The sequence below is a fragment of the Lampetra fluviatilis genome, chromosome 6, assembly GCF_964198595.1.
Source record: "Lampetra fluviatilis chromosome 6, kcLamFluv1.1, whole genome shotgun sequence".
Lineage (NCBI taxonomy): Eukaryota > Metazoa > Chordata > Hyperoartia > Petromyzontiformes > Petromyzontidae > Lampetra > Lampetra fluviatilis.
Genome location: NC_136280.1, coordinates 8,366,975 through 8,389,038, shown reverse-complemented (window position 1 = coordinate 8,389,038; position 22,064 = coordinate 8,366,975). Strand labels below are relative to the sequence as shown.

The 22,064-nt window shown below is 47.8% G+C and overlaps 1 protein-coding gene across 9 annotated transcripts in view; it reads left to right on the top strand.

The window, feature by feature from the left end:
• LOC144933111 (acetyl-CoA carboxylase-like) overlaps nt 1–22,064 on the top strand; it is a 94,763-nt gene that overhangs the window by 16,602 nt on the left and 56,097 nt on the right. For 7 of the 9 annotated variants that reach the window (XR_013636981.1, XM_078857660.1, XM_078857661.1 and 4 more), the window contains 16 exons: nt 1,327–1,453; nt 1,865–2,003; nt 3,186–3,295; nt 5,243–5,324; nt 7,089–7,187; nt 8,553–8,665; nt 12,312–12,422; nt 12,889–13,098; nt 13,846–14,016; nt 14,309–14,470; nt 15,067–15,230; nt 17,695–17,845; nt 19,157–19,260; nt 20,272–20,353; nt 20,565–20,710; nt 21,769–21,919. Coding sequence is in view for 8 of the 9 variants with exons in the window: in XM_078857660.1 (XP_078713786.1) it covers nt 1,327–1,453; nt 1,865–2,003; nt 3,186–3,295; nt 5,243–5,324; nt 7,089–7,187; nt 8,553–8,665; nt 12,312–12,422; nt 12,889–13,098; nt 13,846–14,016; nt 14,309–14,470; nt 15,067–15,230; nt 17,695–17,845; nt 19,157–19,260; nt 20,272–20,353; nt 20,565–20,710; nt 21,769–21,919 (2,122 nt within the window). In the remaining variant the exon portion in view is untranslated. Of the gene's footprint in view, nt 1–291; nt 387–1,326; nt 1,489–1,864; nt 2,004–3,185; nt 3,296–5,242; nt 5,325–7,088; nt 7,188–8,552; nt 8,666–12,311; nt 12,423–12,888; nt 13,099–13,845; nt 14,017–14,308; nt 14,471–15,066; nt 15,231–17,694; nt 17,846–19,156; nt 19,261–20,271; nt 20,354–20,564; nt 20,711–21,768; nt 21,920–22,064 lie in introns of those variants that run through there. The other 2 variants (XM_078857663.1, XM_078857664.1) reach the window with 2 other exon arrangements.

Genomic DNA, 22,064 nt, shown 5'->3' with positions numbered 1-22,064 from the left:
ACCCCCTTGATGGTCACATTGTGGTTATTAATTCAGCAGTATGTTGACAATGGATTGTCGCTTTTTCTTGGTTCTTTCGGTAAAGTCACGTAGAAGGGAAATAATAAAATAAATAAAACATTCGGGTTCAAGGTTGCAGCACTCACTTTTATAGCAAAGCCAACTGGTCAACAAACCTACCTGAGCAATGCCATTCCACCCATATGTGCCATCACGAAGCCTAAACTTATCCATTACGGAACTGCGGGGTGTAAAATCCACTTGGCGTAGGACAGCATAACGGAGATCTTCATCTGCAGCCCCAGGTGGTCTGGAACATTCTCTGCCAAGTGAAGTCCACTCAGTCGTGCCATCCGCTCTTCCGTCTCAGCCTTGTGCTGAATAAGGCATGCGCTAGATATCTTAGATTGATTAATGTGTTCACACTGTCACACTGTCGGGACAGCACTTTCCCTACACAGAGTTATGTTTGTTGCACGGCAGCCAAACCGCTATTTTTAACTCTCGTAGCTGGAATTCGGAACCAATTTTAACGCGACGTGTGTTTTTTGTTCTCGCTGAGACAATCCAATATATTACACTTGAAAACTTGGTTTAATCGCGGATGGCTGGCTGGTTGGTTTTGACCCCAGGATCTCTGCGATGCCAGCTCTGACCTCTGCACCAAATGGCCACCGAGTAACAGTCGTTTTATGTACAGTGCAACCTCAGGTAGTTCGTATTAAGAATAACACCACTAGTTATATTACATTTCGATTTAAAGCTTTCGTGACTGCAGGGATTCATCTTTTTGGTTCTTTCGGTAAAGTCACGTAGAAGGGAAATAATACAAATAAAACATAATGAAATAATTCTCACGACGTTTCGGCCACAACGCAAAGCAGCCGTCCTCAGGTGAAGAACAGGTCTGTCGGAAAGACAGACCTGGTCTTCACCTGAGGACGGCTGCTTGCGTTGTGGCCGAAACGTCGTGAGAATTATTTCATTATGTTTTATTTGTATTATTTTATTATTTCCCTTCTACGTGACTTTACCGAAAGAACCAAGAAGATAGTTACATTACGTTAATAGTGGTATGAGTTAATGTTCACTACTACATCTCCTCTGGAAGAAAATACGTCCGAGAGGATGACTGCCATGCAGATGGAGAGATAAGATCTGCTCGTCCACAGCAGCGAGTTGGACTCTGGCATCGCATTACCGTGTCGGAGGGCATTGGCGTTGAAAGCCTTTCATCCAGCAGTGGATTGATCATGGGCGATGATGCTTGCATGCAGAAATGAGATCGTAACTAAAGGCTTGACAGATTTCCTCGCATTGTTTCAGGCCAAGCATGTCGGGTTCCAATCTGGTGAGGATCGGACGCAGAGCCATGGATCAGCAACGCGACTTCACGGTGGCCTCACCCGCCGAGTTCGTCACTCGGTTCGGGGGAAACCGCGTCGTCGAGAAGGCACGTGACTCGGCGGAGCCTACGCAGAATTTCTGGTAGACTCTGTTCATCCTCTGTCAACTACGTCATTCTATTCTGTCATCGTCAAGATCGTCACGTTCCCACAAACTGAGCCGACTGCTGTACAGCCCAACAGAGCGCGAGGCTGCCGGTTTACGAGGTCGTGAAATCGATTCCTTGCCAAGGCGTACTTGGCCAATCATCCCTTTTTTATAACCAAGAAGAGCACCGCTTATTGGGGAGCCAGTAGCAACGTTATTGTAAAAAAAACTAATTTGTGCCATAGGCACCTGGAATGTCCACCACTGTTGCAGATTCCCCAAGCTTAGGTGAGCTCCGTCAAGCGCTCATTCCTTGACTCTTCGCTCACTGTCTGTCTGTCCACGTCTCGCCGAATACATCTCTGTGCAGGTTCTCATCGCCAACAACGGCATCGCAGCGGTGAAATGCATGCGCTCGATTCGCCGCTGGGCCTACGAGATGTTCCGCAATGAGCGCGCCATCCGCTTCGTCGTCATGGTTACGCCCGAGGACCTCAAGGCCAATGCAGGTGGGTGGAATTTGATGGGGCAGATAAACCGACCACAGATGTTGGCCGTTTGTGTGTGTTTTGAGCCGTTTGTAATGGGTTTCCAAATCACTTTCTTTTTCGAATAAGTTGTTGCTTAATTGAACGAAGGTTAATTGTAAAATCTACGTACGTGTACAATCCTTTTGTGGGCTTCCTCATGCCATGTGGGTTGTGTCGATTACTTGACCATACTTCACGGTGGTTAGTCGAGGTTGCTGTATAAGGGGACCGAGATCGGTTCAGATGTTATCCACCACTGATGTTAGCCATGGCCAGGAATGAAACCACTAGATTACTGAATGCTATGAATGTATTTTTTGTACGCTTTTTATGGACGTTTATTGTTGCAAGATTAGAGTCGCGAAGTCTAAAGTTTACAGTATCTGTAAAAGAATAAAACGCGATGGCAAGCCCTCCGTTGTTTGACCTGGTATCAGATATCTTGGCCTTGGCACTCGCAACAGACCTCAGGACTTTGAGCTGGAGTAACCTCCGATTTATTTTTAGGCATCACTGTCACTTGAATAGGGCAGTGTATTCCACAGCACTTCAGTTCTGCTTCTAACACGATGTTCAATATACAATGCCGGTCGAATGTAAAATAAAATTGAATTTTATTGCTGTTTGATTACTGTTTTTATCAGACCCGGTTTCAATTCACTGTTTTTTCCAGGCACATCAGCATTATGTTAAAAGATGAATAATCCATCTAGGATATCTTGCAAAGCAGTGCATCACACCGTGTGTCTAAGAACGCCATGGAAGTGAAATTCGCATGAAATGTCTTCTAATTTACTTTTTTTTGCCACGTTAGTGGGTGCCACTTTCCCATACACAAACGATATATTCAAATTCACAGAGCAGTAATTGAGCCGAATTAGGTGTGCAGTCTTTGGTGACTGAGCTGAAACCATCACCTCACGACATGAGAGACGGGTGACTGTAACCTGGATTCCACCCCTAGGATCTGCATAGCGCCGGCTCAGTGTTGTCATCCTGGAGCAACCTTGTCTCTTGTTAAAATCCTCAACATTTTCACGTTGGGCACAACGTGCGGATTTGTAAGCGCATATCAGTGTTTGTGTGTGTACACGATTGCTTGGGAGTCTGCATCACCTCATGAGCTGCGGCGGCCATTTAGGTTTTTTTGTCACTTCGCAGAATACATTAAGATGGCCGACCAGTACGTGCCTGTGCCGGGCGGTTCAAACAACAACAACTACGCCAACGTGGAGCTTATCCTGGACATCGCGCGCCGCATCCCTGTGCAGGTGCCGCCGTCTTGTGACGATCGTCCGTGCCAGGGGCGTCGCTGTCAAGTAGTGTGTACAAGCCGTGTAGTTGCACCCGGGGCCTACTGGCCGGAACCGCCTAGGCCAGAGGGGTAGGGTAGGCGGACAGAGGTGCCGTTTAATCCCTTGCACCAGCCTTCCCAAACCTTTCGATTTAAAGCTTTCGTGACTGCAGGGATTCATCTTCTTGGTTCTTTCGGTACAGTCACGTAGAAGGGAAATAATACAATAATAAAAATAAAACATAATAAAATACAATTCTCACGACGTTTCAGCCACAACGCTGTCTTTCCGACAGACCTGTTCTTCACCTGAGGACGGCTGCTTGCGTTGTGGCCGAAACGTCGTGAGAATTGTGTTTTATGTTTTATTTTTATTATTTTATTATTTCCCTTCTACGTGACTTTACCGAAAGAACCAAGAAGATGACTTCCCAAACCTTTTGAGTCGTGGGGGTTATTTGCCCATACCTCATTACGCTGGGTAGCGCGATGTGGTGAAGGCAGGGAACATAGATGTAGCAGTATAGGAGTACAGTACAATATTTGTTTTTACTGGCCTCCACTCTGCTGACCAAATTTGCCACAGTATTAGCCCATGAGCAACCTGGCCACGTGTCTCTACCCAGCCACTTTCAGGTCACGTCCATCACTTGCCTGACCACATACGGAGCTTATTTTGTTTTACGTACAACTTGACGAGCAACCAAAGGGTTACTTATATGCCACCATGGTTAAATATGCCCCCCCCCGCTGAATGTTTAGGCCATCTGTCTTGCTTGGTTGATTAGTGTGTTGAAATAAGAATTGTTTTTTCCTTTTCTGGCACTAAAACAGGTGTTAAGATGTTAAAATACCAAACAGAAACCTTTTGCAAGGAATCGTACCTGGACGCCCACTGGGAGTTTCGCAACATTCTCTTGTGTGATTCCACCAATCCTCGCCTCCACAGCGCTGCATTACAGGCGTGCGCCACCACCGCCCAGCTAAATATAGTCGTGAAATGTAGGCAAGGTTATGGAAGTTCATTTGGCAGAAACAAACGCACCAGCAATGTTTTTTGTGTATTTATGTAAAAAAAACATTTCCATATGTAAACATGTGAAAGTACAGTATTTATTTGTTTCCTCTGTTACGAGGCTTATATATATATCCTGCTATTCGCATCATGTCACGAGATGAGGAGGAAATTCCCGTTTGAAACACTTTCGGCGAGAGCATTGCATCGCTGAGCTGTAGAGAAACGGCACTGGGACGGCATCTTAGAACTCTTCTTGGTTCTTTCGGTAAAGTCACGTGACTTTACCGAAAGAACCAAGAAGATGAATCCCTGCAGTCACGAAAGCTTTAAATCGAAATCTTAGAACTCCTTATGAAATCTCTTAAACAGGCCTCTTCATCCACACCGTGGGGCACATGATTTGTTTGCTGTGAAATGAGTTTTGGGTCACATGTCAAGTGAACCGATATGTTTTAATTCTCAAGAATTGACGTTTAGCCAAGTCAAGTGAAAAACTGAACGTAGCACGGTGGGGGGGGGTTATATGTAGTTGATTTGTCTTCGGTGGCTAGGCTGAGACGATCGAGTCTTGCTTCTGAGAACTCGGTCTAATCACGGGCGCTTAAAAGCATGGTTATAAGCCGGCTCAATGTATCCTGACCTCTGAGCCACCCCGGACACGTTCCAGTAGAATTCTTCCTCAAGGCATACAGCACGGATTATAAGATACACTCCTCTCTCCTGGTAATTAAAGCAGAGAGGCTAGAGGTGCGTCTTATAATCTGGTAGGTGTGTGTTTCTAACCAGATTCATACAACTTTAGATTTGGAGTGTGTCTTACTTTCCCGGAGCGTCTTACAATACAGAGAATAAGGTGAAACTGTAGTTGTTGTTGTTGTTTACTTAAGCGATGACGTTTTTTCACAGGCGGTGTGGGCTGGATGGGGCCACGCCTCAGAGAACTGTAAACTTCCAGAGCTCTTGAACAAACATGGCATTGCATTTTTGGGTAAGTGGGAGACCCTCCTTCAACATACCTGCATTGAAACCTTAGTTGTGGCAAGTTTTTATATATATTTATTTTTCGTGCTTCAAACAAGAAACTAAGAATGTAACGAATTGAAACATTAATACAATATTCTTATGCTCATGATAATTAATCAAATCATGCTGGAAAGGACTGATTATTTTCAAGTTATCTGCATTGCATTCACGTGATCCCTGCTATGACGAGAGGCTGCTATATCCACCACAATGTTAAAATATAGATTCTTGAATTGATATTTAATCATGAACCATGACAATTCATTAGATTTATGGGGTTGATTGTTACAAACAACCCTGTAAGAAGTGATGCCATATAAAATAGAGAAACAATAAAAACGTGTTGACAAAGGGAATAAAAAAGAGTTGTACTTTCATTTTAGAATACGCGTAAAGTTTGTAGTCATTTAACAAGGGATATGATTTATCAGTGGCTTGTTATTTGAGTCCCCTACTTTAGCTCGTAACTAATGGTCGTGGTGATAATAAATTATGCCCGTTAGAAACAGCGCTCTTGAGTTGAGTGACAGTAGAAATAGGTTTACGTGAAGTGAATCTGTGGCCGATCGTGCCCCCCCACCACCCCCCGTTTTAGGTAAATTATTGGTTTACCAGGTGAGACCTCAAGACCAACATATTCTCATTTTCAAGAGTAACCTAAGCATAAAATGGCATGTCAACAGCATTAGGTGGGGGAGTGGGGGGACAAAGGTCACCTTTGTGTGTATGCCTGGCTCAGTGAGCCAGTCATTATCCATTGTGTGCAGGCTGTGTAATGGGTGCTTGCTTAGTGTGCGCTCGTCCCAACAATGTATCCTGGTTTTAAGGGGGCTGTGTGTGTGTGTTTATTCTCTCTAGAGAGTGTGTGTCACTAAATATATAATAGCTTCGCATGGAATTTGGCGTTTGCATGTCATGCCTGGTATGTACAGACGGCTCGGTTGATTGATTAAAATTTGGGGGTTTGTGAGCAAAAGCATTAATATCGAACTGTTGGTGTAAGCCTTGATCGTTTTTCCATTTCATTGGTATTCTATGCAAATGTTGTATAAAGGCTGATTGAAGCAATGAGATGGAACAAACATGACTGCGTATAATAGACCGTATCCGAGAAGACAAAAGTAGTCGATTCTAGAATTACATTTTGACACCGAATTGTGAAATTGAATCAGACTGTGGTCGGCGTGAAACATTACACACTTAGAGGGAATGTCAAAATGTCCTGTGCATATCTGTCTGTGTAAATGTGCACGTGTGACCTCGTGTGCCGTGCCAGCCTTAATTGGTGCTCGTAAACAGCAATTCCCCCAACAGGTCTGTTCAAGGGTATATGGGTTTTGACTTTGTCATCGTGGACATATGCTTGTGTGATGGGGGGGGGAGCGGTTAGCGTGCTGCGCTACGAACCTGGCGACCCGAGTTCGATTCCTGCTCACGGCCAACACCAGTGACGATTATCCGAACTGGTCCGGGGCCTCCCCTAGGTCGACTCGGCCTCAAATGAGTACCTGGTGCGGTGTGTAAACATCGCCACTAGGGAGATAAAGGCGGTTGGGGGTGGTGCTGGCCACCCACCCCTTCGTGTACCGTTGCGGCCTTCATAGGTGCTCGCTAACAGCACTTGCCCCTACAGTCTGTTAAGGCTATATGGGGGATCTTTGTGTGTGTAAACCCTATGTCTGTATATAGCTGTATGTGTGTGCTCATTTGTGTATCTGTGTGTGTGCAGGGCCTCCCAGCTCAGCCATGTGGGCTCTGGGAGACAAGGTGGCGTCGTCAATCGTGGCCCAGACTGCCGGCATTCCGACTCTGCCTTGGACTGGCAGTGGTTAGTGACCAGAGAAAACACCCCACCATACTCTCATTGTCTGCACTGTATGCAGTAATATGTACATATAAAAGTGCAGTTAATTTGAGGCCTTTTTTACATATCAGAGCACGAGACCAAATCAGCCGGAATGTGCCGAGTGGACAGTCTTGACGGTGTTTGGATGGTGCATGGATGGCCTTGTATATAACAGGTGGTGTAGACTGCCGTTTGGCTTATACATAGGATAACAGAGCCAGTTAAAATTCAAAAAATGAAATCAAATAAAAATAATGATAAATTGAAAATAATAAAGGCAAAAAACCCACGACGTTTCGATCGCAACACAAGCGGTCTTCATCAGGCGGGGAGAAAAGTGGGGTCACTTTTTTGCGAATGTCGTGGGTTTTTTTGCTTTTGTTATTTTGAATTTATTATTTTTATTTGATTTGATTATTTGAATTCAAATTTTAGCTTATTTTTTATTTTCATATTTTTATTTTGTGTTTTCTATTCACATGACTTTACCGAAATAACCAAAAAACCAAGAATATGAATTCCTGCAGTCACGAAAGTTTTAAGTCTAAATCTAGCCAGTTAATTAAACATAACAAGGTTTATTATACTGTCATAGGGAAGAAAATTCGATCTTGATGTTTTAGCTGTCTGGCTTTATTCAGGAAATATCTGGCCATGGATTGACACAGAGCTGCACATTATTCGTTTTGCACAATATCGCCATCACTTGTTGGTTCCGGTGACCCTTGCGAAGGAGAGCGGTTGTCTCATTGGCGATTTTTGCACACAGCGTTGTAATACGGTGTTACATTTTTTTCTGGAAGATTTGCTGGTTTATCCAGGATGTTTCTGTTGCGCGTCGTCGCTTTAAGATGTTCTCTGTTCATATGTTGTTTGTTGCGGTTGCACCCGACTCAAGAGCCACATGGCTCACAGGGCTACACCTAATACATGAAACTTTAATCTTGTGAAGTGAAGTCAATCAAATAAACACCCGCAAGTATTCAGGGCGGGCGGCGTGGTGGTGTGCTAAACGCTTGTAGAAAGAACATCGTTCTAGATTTGAAGCTTTCGTGACTGCAAGTATTCATATTCTTAGGTTTTTTCGGTAAAGTCACGTAGGTAAAAAAATAAAATTAATGAAAGTAAATTTTTTTATTTTACTTTTATTAATTAAATTTTTTTACCTATGTGAAATAAAAATATTTTATTTTATTTTTATTTTACTTTTATTAATTTTAATTTTTTTACCTACATGACTTTACCGAAAAAAACCCTAAGAATAAAGAACATCGTGTTTATCTCGACTCTCGTCCGTGTTCCGACCATTGATTTGCTTGTCCCTGCTCCACTGGGGTGGTCACGCAGGACTCACCGTGGACTCGCCCGTGGTGGAGGAGGGGCAGGGGCCCCGGGTGCTCAGCGTCCCGCGGGACGTGTTTGACAAGGGCTGCGTGCGGGACCTCGAGGAAGCCCTGCAGGTGAGTTAAACTAAACTAGTTCACACTATCTTCTTGGTTCTTTCGGTAAAGTCACGTAGAATGGAAATAATAAACTAATAAAAAGAAAACATAATAAAATAATTCTCACGACGTTTCGGCCACAACGCAAGCAGCCGTCCTCAGGTGGAGAGCAGGTCTGTCGAAACGACAGAGTCTGAAGTTCAGACTCAGTTCAGACTCTGTTGTCTCGACAGACCTGCTCTCCACCTGAGGACGGCTGCTTGCGTTGTGGCCGAAACGTCGTGAGAATTATTTTATTATGTTTTATTTTTATTATTTTATTATTTCCCTTCTACGTGACTTTACCGAAAGAACCAAGAAGATGAATCCCTGCAGTCACGAAAGCTTTGAGGTTGATAGCAAACAGATGTCCCTGAGCCCTAGTTTTGATGTGAGAACATTCTAATCTCTAACACGTGTGGTTTTCCAAATAATTGGGATTTAAAATGTCTCGCGTTACACAACACAAGATTATGAATTGCCAGTTGCATAATAAGCCACACTACCACCCCTCTATGAGCATGGATGCCGTAGCCACATCGCAACCTCCCCATCGCCAACCTAGCACCTGACAATCCTAACAGACCCCTGAAATGAAAAAAGTCTGGTGGCTGGATGGTAGCATACATGATTTTTCATGCTAGAAATGTTCTAATAATTATTTATGATTCAGGGTTGCTGTAAAGCTGTCTCTCTGCTTGAGGCAAGGAGTCAATGTTGCTCTCCTAATTATGTGCTATGTAAGTAATGGGTAATGATATTGTTGTGTTGTTACTAGAGACTTGCTGTATAGACGTCTGGGCAAAGGGTTTGCCAAAACCCGGCACAAAAATCCATGTCATTAATTATATGGGCTATTAGACCACTGTGATAGGTAGGGAAACCAGGTGTGGAAGGTCTGGCCCCAGGGTGTACTAGTCCTGAACTGTGTTTACATTTCATGAATTATTTATAAATAAGATGATGTCATCTCACGTGGCCTCATCTCATTACTTGTGACATAATCACATTTAGAATATATGGGACTGAGAACATTAACTCGTGATACTTGGCATTGAAATTAGCCTTAGAAAAAGATGTCATTTATTCCGCTTCGGTATTGACCTCGTGACATCACTAAACATCGCAAGGTTGGCCCGGGTAATAGCCACGGCAGCTCCCTTAGGAAAAGCAGCCACGTGGCCCAGTTAATGTGAGCCCTGCGGCCCAGGTCGGTGTTCACTTTGGCCCGGTTAGGACACTATGGGAAGCCGGACCAAGCCAACTTGTGTAGTTCGTGATCTAGGCTGGCTTGCTTCCCAGTGGCTTTGGGAACACGCCATACGTTTTCCTTGAACGCGAGTTACCTTTTGTGTTGTGGTGGCATTGTGTACCACTACGGTGGCACTAGCTGTGCCGTGCTTTGTCCCGCAGCTGCCACCCGTGAAGTGATGGGCCTGAGCAATAGCGTGTTCTTGTCTGCTCACATCTGCACAAGTTAACATGCATGGTGATTAAGTAGTACAGGGACTCCGCTACTTGCGAACGAGTTAGGATTCAGTGGTCTGATCGTTAGTCGATTTGTTTGTAAGTTCAACTTTACTCCTGTTGATTCCAAACATGTTGTATGGCGTGTACACTAAACAAGGGGATATGCTTTAAAAGTTAAATAATCTTCTGTAGATGCCACTGGTTCAAAATGTTCTGCAGATGAGTTGCCACGACCACCATCTAAGTAGAAGAATCCCTATACATATATGCATACAAGCACATCTTACTGACTCGGGCCAATTCAAATGAATTCCCAGAAAGTGTAAATGTGACACAGTTTGAAATTTGGTCTGCCAAAATTAATGGGCAAAAATTGTTACCTTTTTTAAGTATTTGAACGTAGACCTATAGAAGTTGGCATCTGGAGGTTTCCAGGTTTGCTGAAACCGAATGTTAAATCACATTTTGGACAAAATACACGATCCCATTCAAATGTTGGACCGTCAATTTTTAGGCCTGAAAAAAATGTCATCTGTAAGCTTTGAAGGGTACCAATTCTGAATATGAAATTACATTTTGTAAACTAACATTTTCAGTTAGTATTTTTCGAGCCTGACACCAAAGCTGATTAAAAAAGTGGACAGTTTTACATGTAGTTAATTGTATTCTATACAGCTCTCTGATGTATTTTGGGGCTCTAACAAGGTACAATGTCAAAAACCTACACAATAGTATCACATGATTATACAGCAGAGGTAGATAACAGGCTTTGATAATTAAATGTAAAAAAACTGGTTCTCAGATGTAAAATTATGTACACACCAATACAGCGTTATTATGTAATACTCACAAAATATGCGTCTAAATCTGCATTTCCATGAAAAGTCTTTGTTTGCGAGTTAAAATGTTCCGCCGTGTTGATCAATGGTTTGTGAATGAGTGTTAGCTTCGCCGCGCTTGTTGTGACCCAGCTTTAGTTTCCACTTGTGCTTTCCTTTTTCCAGTGACACCAAAAGGACACCGTCTCTATAAATAGTGTTGTTTATGGCATTATCGCGCGCTGTCGTTGTGAGTTGTGGGTAATAAAATAATGAACAGATGAACAGACAAGGGTCTATTTTACCGCCACCAGAAATATTTGATGGTCTGTTGGTAAGAAATCAGTAGTTCTCGAAGCTATTGTTGGCATTACCAAACACTGAGCCGGCACTGCTGACAATACTGGGTTTCAAAAGTGAAATTCAGCCGACTGTGATGATTTATTTTGGGCTCTCAAGTTCAGTGAGTTGATGGCCTCAGCCCCAGCCACCAATGCCTGTACCACAAAAGTCCCATGTTACATTTTGGTTTGCATTTCATTTGGCTAGATTAGAACTTCTGAGATTAAAAAATATCAGATTGATTGGCACTCAACAATCACTCTTGGCAGAGCACATATGAGGTGTGCCACGATTGTGGATGACGAGGCATTGACGCTTGCATTTCAGGTCTGAACAATGTCTATTTGATTGCCATGCGCGAACGGTACTCAAGTAGCAGGGTGGTGGGTGGTAGAGTGTCGCCCCCTAGTGACGTAAGGGGTCTTAATTCTAGATTTGAAGCTTTCGTGACTGCAAGGATTCATATTCTTAGGTTTTTTTCGGTAAAGTCACGTAAAAAAAGTAAAATAAAATTAAAATCACGACGTTTCGGAGGCAACACAAGCTTCCGTCTTCAGGTGGAACCGTCACAGCACGCTTGCTGCATCAAGTAAGAGGTGGAATTGTCACAGCACTCTTACTTGATGCAGCTGTCGTGCTGTGACGGTTCCACCTGAAGACGGAAGCTTGTGTTGCCTCCGAAACGTCGTGATTTTAATTTAATTTTTATTTTACTTTCATTAATTTTATTTTTTATTTTTTACCTACGTGACTTTACCGAAAAAACCTAAGAAGATAAGGGGTCTGTTCAAGCGATCTCAGAAGCGGTTCTCTGATATCAACTTGCGCGGACCGTCCCCTAACACGGGCTCGCGCACTGCCCTGTGTGAGTCCTGAACAGCATGATGCCCATAGCCCAGTCTGGATGAAATTGAGGAAAAAGACAGAAAATGTCTTGGCATAGGATGCCGATTGAGCCCCGTGTTGTGCTGTTGGATGCTGCTCTTCTGGGACAGTCAGCTGAGAAGATTGGCTACCCGGTCATGATCAAGGCATCCGAGGGCGGCGGAGGAAAGGGCATTCGCAAGGCCGGCAGCCAGGATGACTTCCCTCTCTTCTACCGCCAGGTGCGTTTCCACCTCCTGCAACCTGCGCTCATTCATCGATCATCATCTTCAGCCATGACCTACTTCCTGTTGGACGAAGGCCTCCCCAAGCTGTGGCCAACGGATTTCCGATGTAACAATTCACCTTATTCACCTAATTCTCCTAACCTGTGCACAAGCTGATTTCATTGCTCCGTCTCCCCGGTAGTTGTCCTCTCGGGTTTGTTCTCTCCATTGGCTGCCGATCTCTCGTTTGTCGCGGCCACCGGCCGTCAACCCTTCCAGCGACGTTGTTCTGCCCAGGCCCTCCGGTTTTTCTTCACCGTCATCCTCGCACGTTTCCACACTGCGACGGTCCACCGAGCTCCCGCGCGCGAGCAGAACTCGTCGCTCCGTCTCGGCAACCGCTGACACCACGAACAACACGCACGCACGGCTCGCCGATGCGATGGGCACATGTTGTAAGCAAGCCGTTTTCCGCGCTCAGGTGCAAGCGGAGGTGCCGGGCTCGCCGATCTTCGTGATGGCGCTGGCAGACCACACGCGCCACCTCGAGGTGCAGATCCTCGCCGACGCCTACGGCAACGCCATTTCGCTGTTCGGCCGCGACTGCTCGATTCAGCGGCGCCACCAGAAGATCGTGGAGGAGGCGCCCGTCACCGTGGCTCCGCCGTGCATCCTGGAGGTCATGGAGCAGGTCAGCTCGGCTCTTGCTCGCGCTTTACAAATGAGCTTGAAAATGTTCGTGCATCAGCTCTTCTGCTCGCCTGGATGCCTGTCTCTCTGCACGTGACACCCAATGATGACTCTTGTGAACGTAGTACCAATATGACCAAAACTGAAGATTGACGTGACGTTTCTCTTAGGGCCTTACCCCAATGGGACACTGGTCAAATTGATTGCATGGTTGCTGTAAAATTGGAGACACAAACCAGAACAAAAACGACTATTAAAAAATTCCTCAGATTTATTTCACCCAGACTGCTTTCATAGTGCTGATTTAATACTTTCGAAGATAAACGCATCGTGCTGAGTGTTGCATAATTCAAGCATATACATGATTTCGTTGAATTCTTTCATGGTTGAGGTGCATTGTGGGATGAGGAGTGAGGGCCAAGGGGCAGGGATTAGATAACTCGTGCATTTCCCTGTGACGTTACGACTAATGAACATCGTCTGCGTAGAGGCACTTGCCTCTGGGTAGAGGCTCCAAATCCCCCATTTTCGATGCCTTCGCGGCAAAGCGGCGTTAATTAACACTCGTCAATGTCGAACGGGTTTGGAGCGGTGGCACAGCCGTTGCGCAGGAGCTCGGTGGATGATCCAGACCGTTGAGCGACGGCTTCGGTTGGAGGCCTTCACGCAGCCGCGGATGGGTCGTGGCTGCTGGTGTCGTCCCCGGCGCTGAGTGGGGGTTGCGTGTGGTGCCCGTGTCGGCGAGCAGTGCGCTGTGAAGCTGGCCAAGATGGTGGGCTACGTGAGTGCCGGCACGGTGGAGTACCTCTACGGCCAGGACGGCAGCTTCCACTTCCTGGAGCTAAACCCTCGCCTCCAGGTGGAGCACCCGTGCACCGAGATGGTGGCCGACGTCAACTTGCCGGCCGCTCAGCTGCAGGTGAGCCTGCCCTCTGACCTTTGACCGGAGGCGGCCGAACGGTTGCTACCACGTGACTCAGTAGTCTACACGCTGGTGTCGCTGCAGACCACGCGACGCAGTAGTCTTATTTCTTTAGGACTGCATTGTTTTTAGTCTGTTGTCCTTCCCTAGCAACTCCGATTTGCACGCTTGGCTACCTACGGTGTGAAAGAAGTTCAACATACATCGCGTTTTAGCAAGTCCTAGCGGTTGTTTCGACAAGGCGCAGGTTGTACTGCAAAGCCTGCTGCGTTTGTCCCACTGCTCGCAGATCGCCATGGGCATTCCGCTTCACCGCATCAAGGACATCCGCCTGTTGTATGGGGAGGCCCCGTGGGGGGACTGCCCCCTCGACTTCAACAACCCCAACAGCGGGCCCAGCCCCCGCGGGCACGTCATCGCCGCCCGCATCACCTGCGAGAACCCGGAAGAGGTTGGCCCCGTCCCCTGCCACTCCCCCCCAACCCCCCGCCACTCCCCCCCGCCCCCCCGCCACTCCCCCCTGCCCCCCCCCCGCCACTCTCCCCCGCCCCCCCGCCACTCCCCCCTCCCCCCCCGCCACCCCGCCACTCCCCCCCGCCACTCCCCCCCTCCCCCCCGCGACCCCCCCCCTCCCCCCCGCCACCCCGCCACTCCCCCCCGCCACTCCCCCCTCCCCCCCGCCACTCCCCCCCGCCACTCCCCCCGATTGTCTGTTGCTGGCGAGGGGGGTGTGGGGGGGGTTGCCGGGGTCACGAGAACTCTCGTCAAGATGATCTAAACCTTACACTGTGAAGTTTTGTTGTTGCTATTCGGCACGAATCCTCTGCTGCAGAGGATTCTGCACGAATCCTCTGCTGCGGGTGGCGTGCGACACGTAGGCACGTAAATGGATTACTTTGCTAATGATACAAGGCCTGCGGCACCGAGCTCGGTGCACAAACTTGACCCAGCGTGATTCCCACTGTGCTGCCAGTGGAAATGTTGCACGGGTGCGGGAGTTATTATTGTTCGTCTTCTGTTCATGCCGCTGCTGCTGCTGGTTTTTAGGGCTTCAAGCCAAGCGCCGGGACGGTGCAGGAGCTGAACTTCCGCAGCAGCAAGAACGTGTGGGGCTACTTCAGCGTGGCGGCGTCGGGCGGCCTGCACGAGTTCGCCGACTCGCAGTTCGGCCACTGCTTCTCGTGGGGCGAGAACCGTGAGGAGGCCGTCTCGTGAGTCTGTTGCCGCGCGCGCGAGTGTCCACGGACGGGGGCTCTCGGTGGCGTTCCGGGAATTTTATTGCATCCGCCTCGGGGGGGGGGGGGGGGGGGGGGCCGATCGGGAGAACGAGCAGACGTGCATCGTTAGCGCTCGTGCGCACGTCAGTTGGCGTCAATTAGCAAAATTGGTAGCTGGACGGGAGCCTGCCTGCTGCCCGTGCGGGTGCCGGGGTTCGTTGGGTCAGTGCGAGTTGGCGATTGTGGGGGAGCGTTGACGTTGGTTGGAGCATGGCACGTAGTACGGCTTTGGATGTGGCTGCAATGCCGCTGCACTGGACAGAACATAGCCCCGCAGGTGGTCGTGAGAAACTATTTATTGGGTAGTGGGCGCTGATCCATGCACTGTTTTTATTGAAAACGTTTCAGTAACAACTTATGGAGGGATTGTAGATTTAAGCTGGCTACAAGTGGATGCATGCCCATGGGTTGATGGATAACGTAGAGATTTGTGAAACCTCAATATCCACTAGGTTGGCCAGCTTATGGCAAATTCAAGTGTCAAGTTTATTTTGTTTAACCAGAAGAGAACTCAAAAGGGACCAGCGTAGTCTAATGTGAAAGAATGACCTTAGTCACGTGTTGCATCTACAGTCCTGCTCAAGCTGAGCTGGAGCTGATACGTCACCACCACTCCTCACCCACACCCACCCATTCACTCGCTCACGTTTCAACAAACATACGTTTAAATCCTTCTATGCAAAGCTATAAGTGTTAGCCCTTCATATGTGGTTACTAGCTTCGCCCGAGACTTGGATTCTTGTCTTTGATTAATACACGGCCTACGTGGAGGGTGGGGGGGGGATGCGTGACGTCAGCAGGCACACTGCGTGACGCTGACGCATGCGGGTGACATCACAGATGTGACGTCACTGCTCACTTGCCGTGCAATATATGATATCTATTATTGCGCCCCCCCTCAAATACGAAAGTCTGTTTTTATACTTTTTGCATTGTGTACAGTCTAGAAGCTACCCACATGCCAAATTTCAAGTTTGTTGCATGTCGGGAAGTATGCTAAACATTTCGAACAGACACACATTAACAAATTGTCCTTTTACATTTATAGATAATCTCCTGGTGTTCCAGTTTCCTTCCACATACCATCATCATCATCCACCATTATTTATCCACTGCTGGATGAAGGCCTCTAACACATTACAACATTTTCCTCCTGAAAAAAAACAGAGCCTTAAAACCTGGGTGAGGCTTTCTTGGACGACCAGAGGGCATTCCTGTATAAGTAAAAGAGTTCAACCGTGAACCGTGGAGGGAAGGGTTAAAGCCTACGGAACACGAGGTCATCCAGCCCACTTTCTGAGTCGTTTGCCTGTCGAATTATGCTGACCAAAAGCGTCACTAAGCAAGTAGGGAGGGAGGTCGTCTCTCTCGCTTCACGGAGAACGAGCTTTGTTAATTATTGTTGACGCAAAGTCACGTTTGGGTTGGCAGCGGTTGTGCAGAGGGGAAGGCTGCAGTGTTGATGGGGTGTGCAGACCTCGATTAGAATCTCTTTATTTTATTGTAACTCAACGAGAGCCAAATGCAAAGCACCGGTCACAGTGCGGGGGGTGGGTCAGGGGACGGTGGGGAGTGGGGGAACAGAAACTCCGCGAGAGAAAATCCGAGACCGGCGCGCGAGGGACTTAACGAAGGGGCAGGAGGGGAAATTGGGGCTTCATATTCTTAGGTTGTTTCGGTAAAGTCACGTAGGTAAAACATCAAAATTAATGAAAATAAAATAAAATAAAAAGAAAAATCACGACGTTTCGGAGGCAACACAAGTCTCCGTCATCAGGTGGGACCGTCACAGCCGAATTAGCTGCATCAATTCGGCTGTGACGGTCCCACCTGATGACGGAGACTTGTGTTGCCTCCGAAACGTCGTGATTTTTGTTTTTATTTTATTTTATTTTCATTAATTTTGATGTTTTACCTACGTGACTTTACCGAAAAAACCTAAGAATATGATGCCTTGCAGTCACGAAAGCTTCAAATCTAGAAGAAATTGGGGCTCTCTACCCCACCCAAGTGGGGACAAAAGTTAATATGGTGGAGGGAAGGATGAGGGGAAAGATGACTAACATGATGGGGGGTAAAGAGGGGCAGGGGAAGGGTGGGGGAAATGGGGAAGGAATCTCTCTTGTGACAGTTGTCTCGATAAGGCTGCTGATTCCACTAATGCTGTTCATTTAAATGTTTTTGATAAATCAGCCCTTGATGAAGTTGGCCACCACTTTTTAAGCTGTCACTGTGTACATTCTATTAATTGACGGATTTTCTTTTTACAACCTTGACTTTCGGCTGAAAACCTAGATTCAAACGTAGCATCTCAGCAGAGTGAGGCACCGAGCCCCACCCCGTTGTGCATCTTTACGACGTTGGCGTCTCCCTCTCTGCCCGGTCGCCCCCCGCCTAGGAACATGGTGATGGCTCTTAAGGAGCTCTCGATCCGGGGAGACTTCCGCACGACGGTGGAGTACCTCATCCGTGTGCTGGAGACGGAGAGCTTCCAGCAGAACTCCATCGACACGGGATGGCTCGACAAGCTGATATCGGAGAAAGTGCAGGTAAGGCCTCTCTCTCGTGGCACGCACATCTCTCCCTCTCCATTCGTGGCCAACTACAGGGCTTCATCAAGGCACTGCCCAATGAAGGCCTCAACCCCACGCCTCGTCAGTCACGGGGGTTTGTTTTACCATCCTTCTTCACCACGCTGGTCAGCGTGGCTCGGTTGAAGGGGATGCCTTCCACCGGTTATGCAGCCATGATAGGACACAACAAGGTGAAACTGGTGAGGTCATTATATGGTGAGTTAGCTAATTGCAATTTGCAAGAGGAGGGCATCGTCTGCTGGTTTCAGGGTCCAAATTGACCAAATTTGAAAGATTACCCACAAATTGCTCAATTGGAATTGCACATAGAAATCATCGCTCCCTCCTGCGGAACTTGGCAAAACCCTCCTGAAAATAGTGGTTCAGTGAAGCTTACGTGGGTAAACGAGCGTAATGATAAAATTGTGACGGTGACGTGGCTCTCATGATTTGGTTCCGCAGGTCCTCAAATACATTTCTGTATCAGTAACATTGCATGTACTTTTTGAATGGTCAACTCTTGTTCACAATTCCCCAATTGATTTCCTTCCTGTGACAGCAAAGACAACACAGATCGTTATCTGCAAATGTTTCGACGGAATATATGCAAATGTTATTCCAATCGTAACAAATGACAGCTATCATATATGGTGGGAATTATTCAGCTGTGGGTTTGAGCCAATGACGCAGTGTTATTGGCATGGGCTCTGGTGCAAGGGATGACATGGAGCCCCCTGGCCCGCCTGCCACTCTATTGATAGCCGAGTGGCTGGGCCCCTGTGCCCTGTGACCTGTGGGCCCAAGTTAAGTTGCACCTCCTGCACACTCGATCTCGCCCCACAACATGCCCCGCGATGTCCCATATTTCAAGCCATCCACTCAGCAGTGTGTGCGGCCTGCGCGTCTCGCCGTGTGTGCCTCGCATGCCGTGGATCTCGCGTGTGATGCGTGTGCCACGCGTGACGTGTGTGATGATGCGTGCGGCGTGGAGAGCTGTAGTGTAGCGGTTAGAGCGCTGCACAACGAACCCGGTGACCCGAGTTCGATTGCTGCTCACAAGTGATGATTATATCTGAACTGGTCCTGTGCCTCCCCTTGGTCGACGAAGCCTGAAATATGAGCACCTGGTGCGGTGTGTAAACATCGCCACTAGGGAGACAAAGGCAGGTGGGCATGGTGCTGGCCACCTACCCCCTCTTGTGCAAGGCTTGCCTTCATAGGTGCTCACAGCACTTGCCCCAAAAGTCTGCTCAGGCGTTATGGGGGATTTTTGTCTTTGGCGTGAAGGCCGAGCGCCCTGACACCATGCTCGGCGTTGCGTGCGGAGCTCTGCACGTGGCTGAGGCGGCCTTCATGACGTCCACGTCCGACTTCCTGCACGCGCTCGAGAGGTGAGGCTATACCGCATTTCTGGAAGGCTCAACCAGGGCACATGGCGAGCCGACAGCCTCTGTCTCATATAGCCCCGCCTGCTTTTGCATAGTCACGCCCAGTCAAACACTAGCCCCGCACACATAGTGAGAGGCCCTCTCTTTCCTGAGGATTGATTCTGCTGATCATTGGCCCCACTCATTGAACTGCCAACCCCACCCACTGCTCCGGTTGCCCCACCCACTGCTCAAGTCGCCCCACCCACTGCTCAGGTAGCTCCACGCACTGCTCAGGTTGCCCCACCCACTGCGCAAGTAGCTCCACCCACTGAGTCAACATTGGGGGGGAGCAGATCTTCCAGGGGGTCCCAGCCCAGAAAAAAAAATCTAAATTTGAAAACTCATTTCCTCCCATTTCCTGCCTAAAAGATTAAAAAATTCACCAACACATGGGATGGACTTTTTATATTATTTTTTACAATAAAGTCTAGTAGTAATTGTATTACATTGCTCTGTATTAACTTTTTATCATTTATTGCCTCATTGCATGTAATGTATGATATTAGGGATTAATAAAGTACAACCATGACCACAATCATATAAACAGAAATCTATACATTGATTTATATGAAGATAAGTCCAGATATTGTGGCCAAGGTTGAGCAAATTGTTGGTTTTATTTACATAGCAAAGCAATTATTATTTTTAAAATATTTTTATAGCAGTATATTGGGGGGGACATTTTGAGCATATTTAAATATTGGGGGGGATGTGTCTCCCCCCCAATATATATTATAATTACGGCCTTAGTATACTGTGAGCGTATGCTAATTCCTGCTGACGAGCGATGTGTTTATTACATCGCAGGAGCGACAGCGGTGGTGGTGGTGATGGCGGCGGCTTGGGGAGGCCTCCGCGTAGCAGTGGATTGCGCATGCTTGATGATAACGAGCGATGGGGGTGGCTTATCGTGAGACGTAGTGTCCCAGGTACTGTGCGCCTGACGAGTGATGAGCGCCGCGTGCTATGCAGGGGACAGGTGCTGCCGGCGCATACCTTCTCCAACACGATCCCCGTGGAGCTCATTTACGACGGGGTCAAGTACGCGCTGCAGGTGAGGAGCAAGGCCACACCCTCCCCCTCTACCCCCCCCCACCCACCCACCCACCCACACTCCTCCCACCCTTTGATTCGCTGTTTTATTCTGAAACAAGTGTTACACAGATCCCGGTTGTTTTTAAATGGCGGCGTTTACAAAAATATAAACCGGGACGGTTGGCGGATTCGCCGATTCAACGATTGCGGGTCTGAAATTGCGTCTGCAGGTCTCCCGGCAGTCCCCCACGACGTACGTGATCATCATGAACGGCTCGTCTGTCGAGGTGGACGCCCACCGGCTGAGCGACGGCGGCCTCCTCCTGTCCTACGCGGGCAGCAGCCACACCACCTACATGAAGGAGGAGATCGGCAGGTCCGTCTCGAGTGACTATGCGCGGGAAAGTCCCGTGTCGCCGCTTACCCTTGCTCGGTTGCAAGGGAGATCCGCGGTGCCATTTGCCACGAAGCCACAGCATCAAAGTGATTCGTGCGGAAGAGCAGGCAGTAACAGAGCAGAGCGTGTCAGGGGTGCAGGCAGTTTGAGGCTACCATTGCGAATAATTTGTTTGGTCGAAGCGTTTTGATAAATCAGCACTTCGCTAAGTGGGCAGCCGCTACTTAAGCTGCCACTGTAGATTTTATTTATGTCCTGATTGTGACCCCTACTTTGAAAGCTTTACGGACCAATCGAAGTAACACTTTGTTATATTTTTTCCCATTCAAGTTCAGTGCCACCGATGCATTTGTTTAATTATGAGTACGTTTTAATTTAATTTAAAATAAAAATACACGGAAATGAATGTCTACAAAAAAAAAAATTCCTTCCCATTGTGCCGTTGGCAAGATGTAGTGAGTCGATGAGTCCATCGGAACTTCTGTTGACGAGCAACAAAAATTTGCCTTGTGATGCTCCAGCCATTGTAAAGTGATGACACAACATAACAGAGGTGACACGGCAGCTAAGAATAGACGTCGCCGGCATGTGCTCGTGTTTGCGCGTGTGTGCACGCATGTGTTTGCGTCGGTGCTCACTAACAGCACTTGCCCAAGCAGTCTGTTAAGGCTGTACGCGGGTTCTATGTCTTTGTTTGTGTTTGTGCAGCAAGGAGCGGTGGCGCAACGGTTAGCGCTCTGTGCTATATACCAGTGATTCTTGCTCACAGCAAGCACCAGTGAGGATAATCTGAACTGGTCCTGGGCCTCCCCGTGTCTGACTCGGCCTCAAATAATGAACTGGTGTCGTGCGTAAACAGCGCTGCGAGGGAGACAAAGGCGGCCACACCACCGCTTCTTGTGCCGTGCCGTCCTTCATAAATGCTCGCGAACAGCACTTGCCCCGGCGGTCTGTTACGGCTTTATGGGGGGGGGGATCTTTGTCTTTGTGTGCGTGTGAAACTTTTCCTGATCTGGAACACGGGGACGCGACGACAGATACCGCGTGACCATCGGGAACAAGACGTGCGTGTTTGAGAAGGAGAACGACCCGTCCGTGCTAAGGGCGCCCTCCGCTGGAAAGCTCATGCACTACTTGCTGGAGGACGGGGGCCATGCCGTCGCTGGGCAGTGCTACGCCGAGATGGAGGTGTGTGTGTGTGTTGGCGGGGAGCAGCGGTATAGTGGTTAGCACACTTGCGCGTACGTACGAACCTGGCTCACCCGAGTTCGATTCCCACTCATGGCCACTTAACACCAGTGACGATAATTATCTGTTCTGGTCCTGAGCGTCA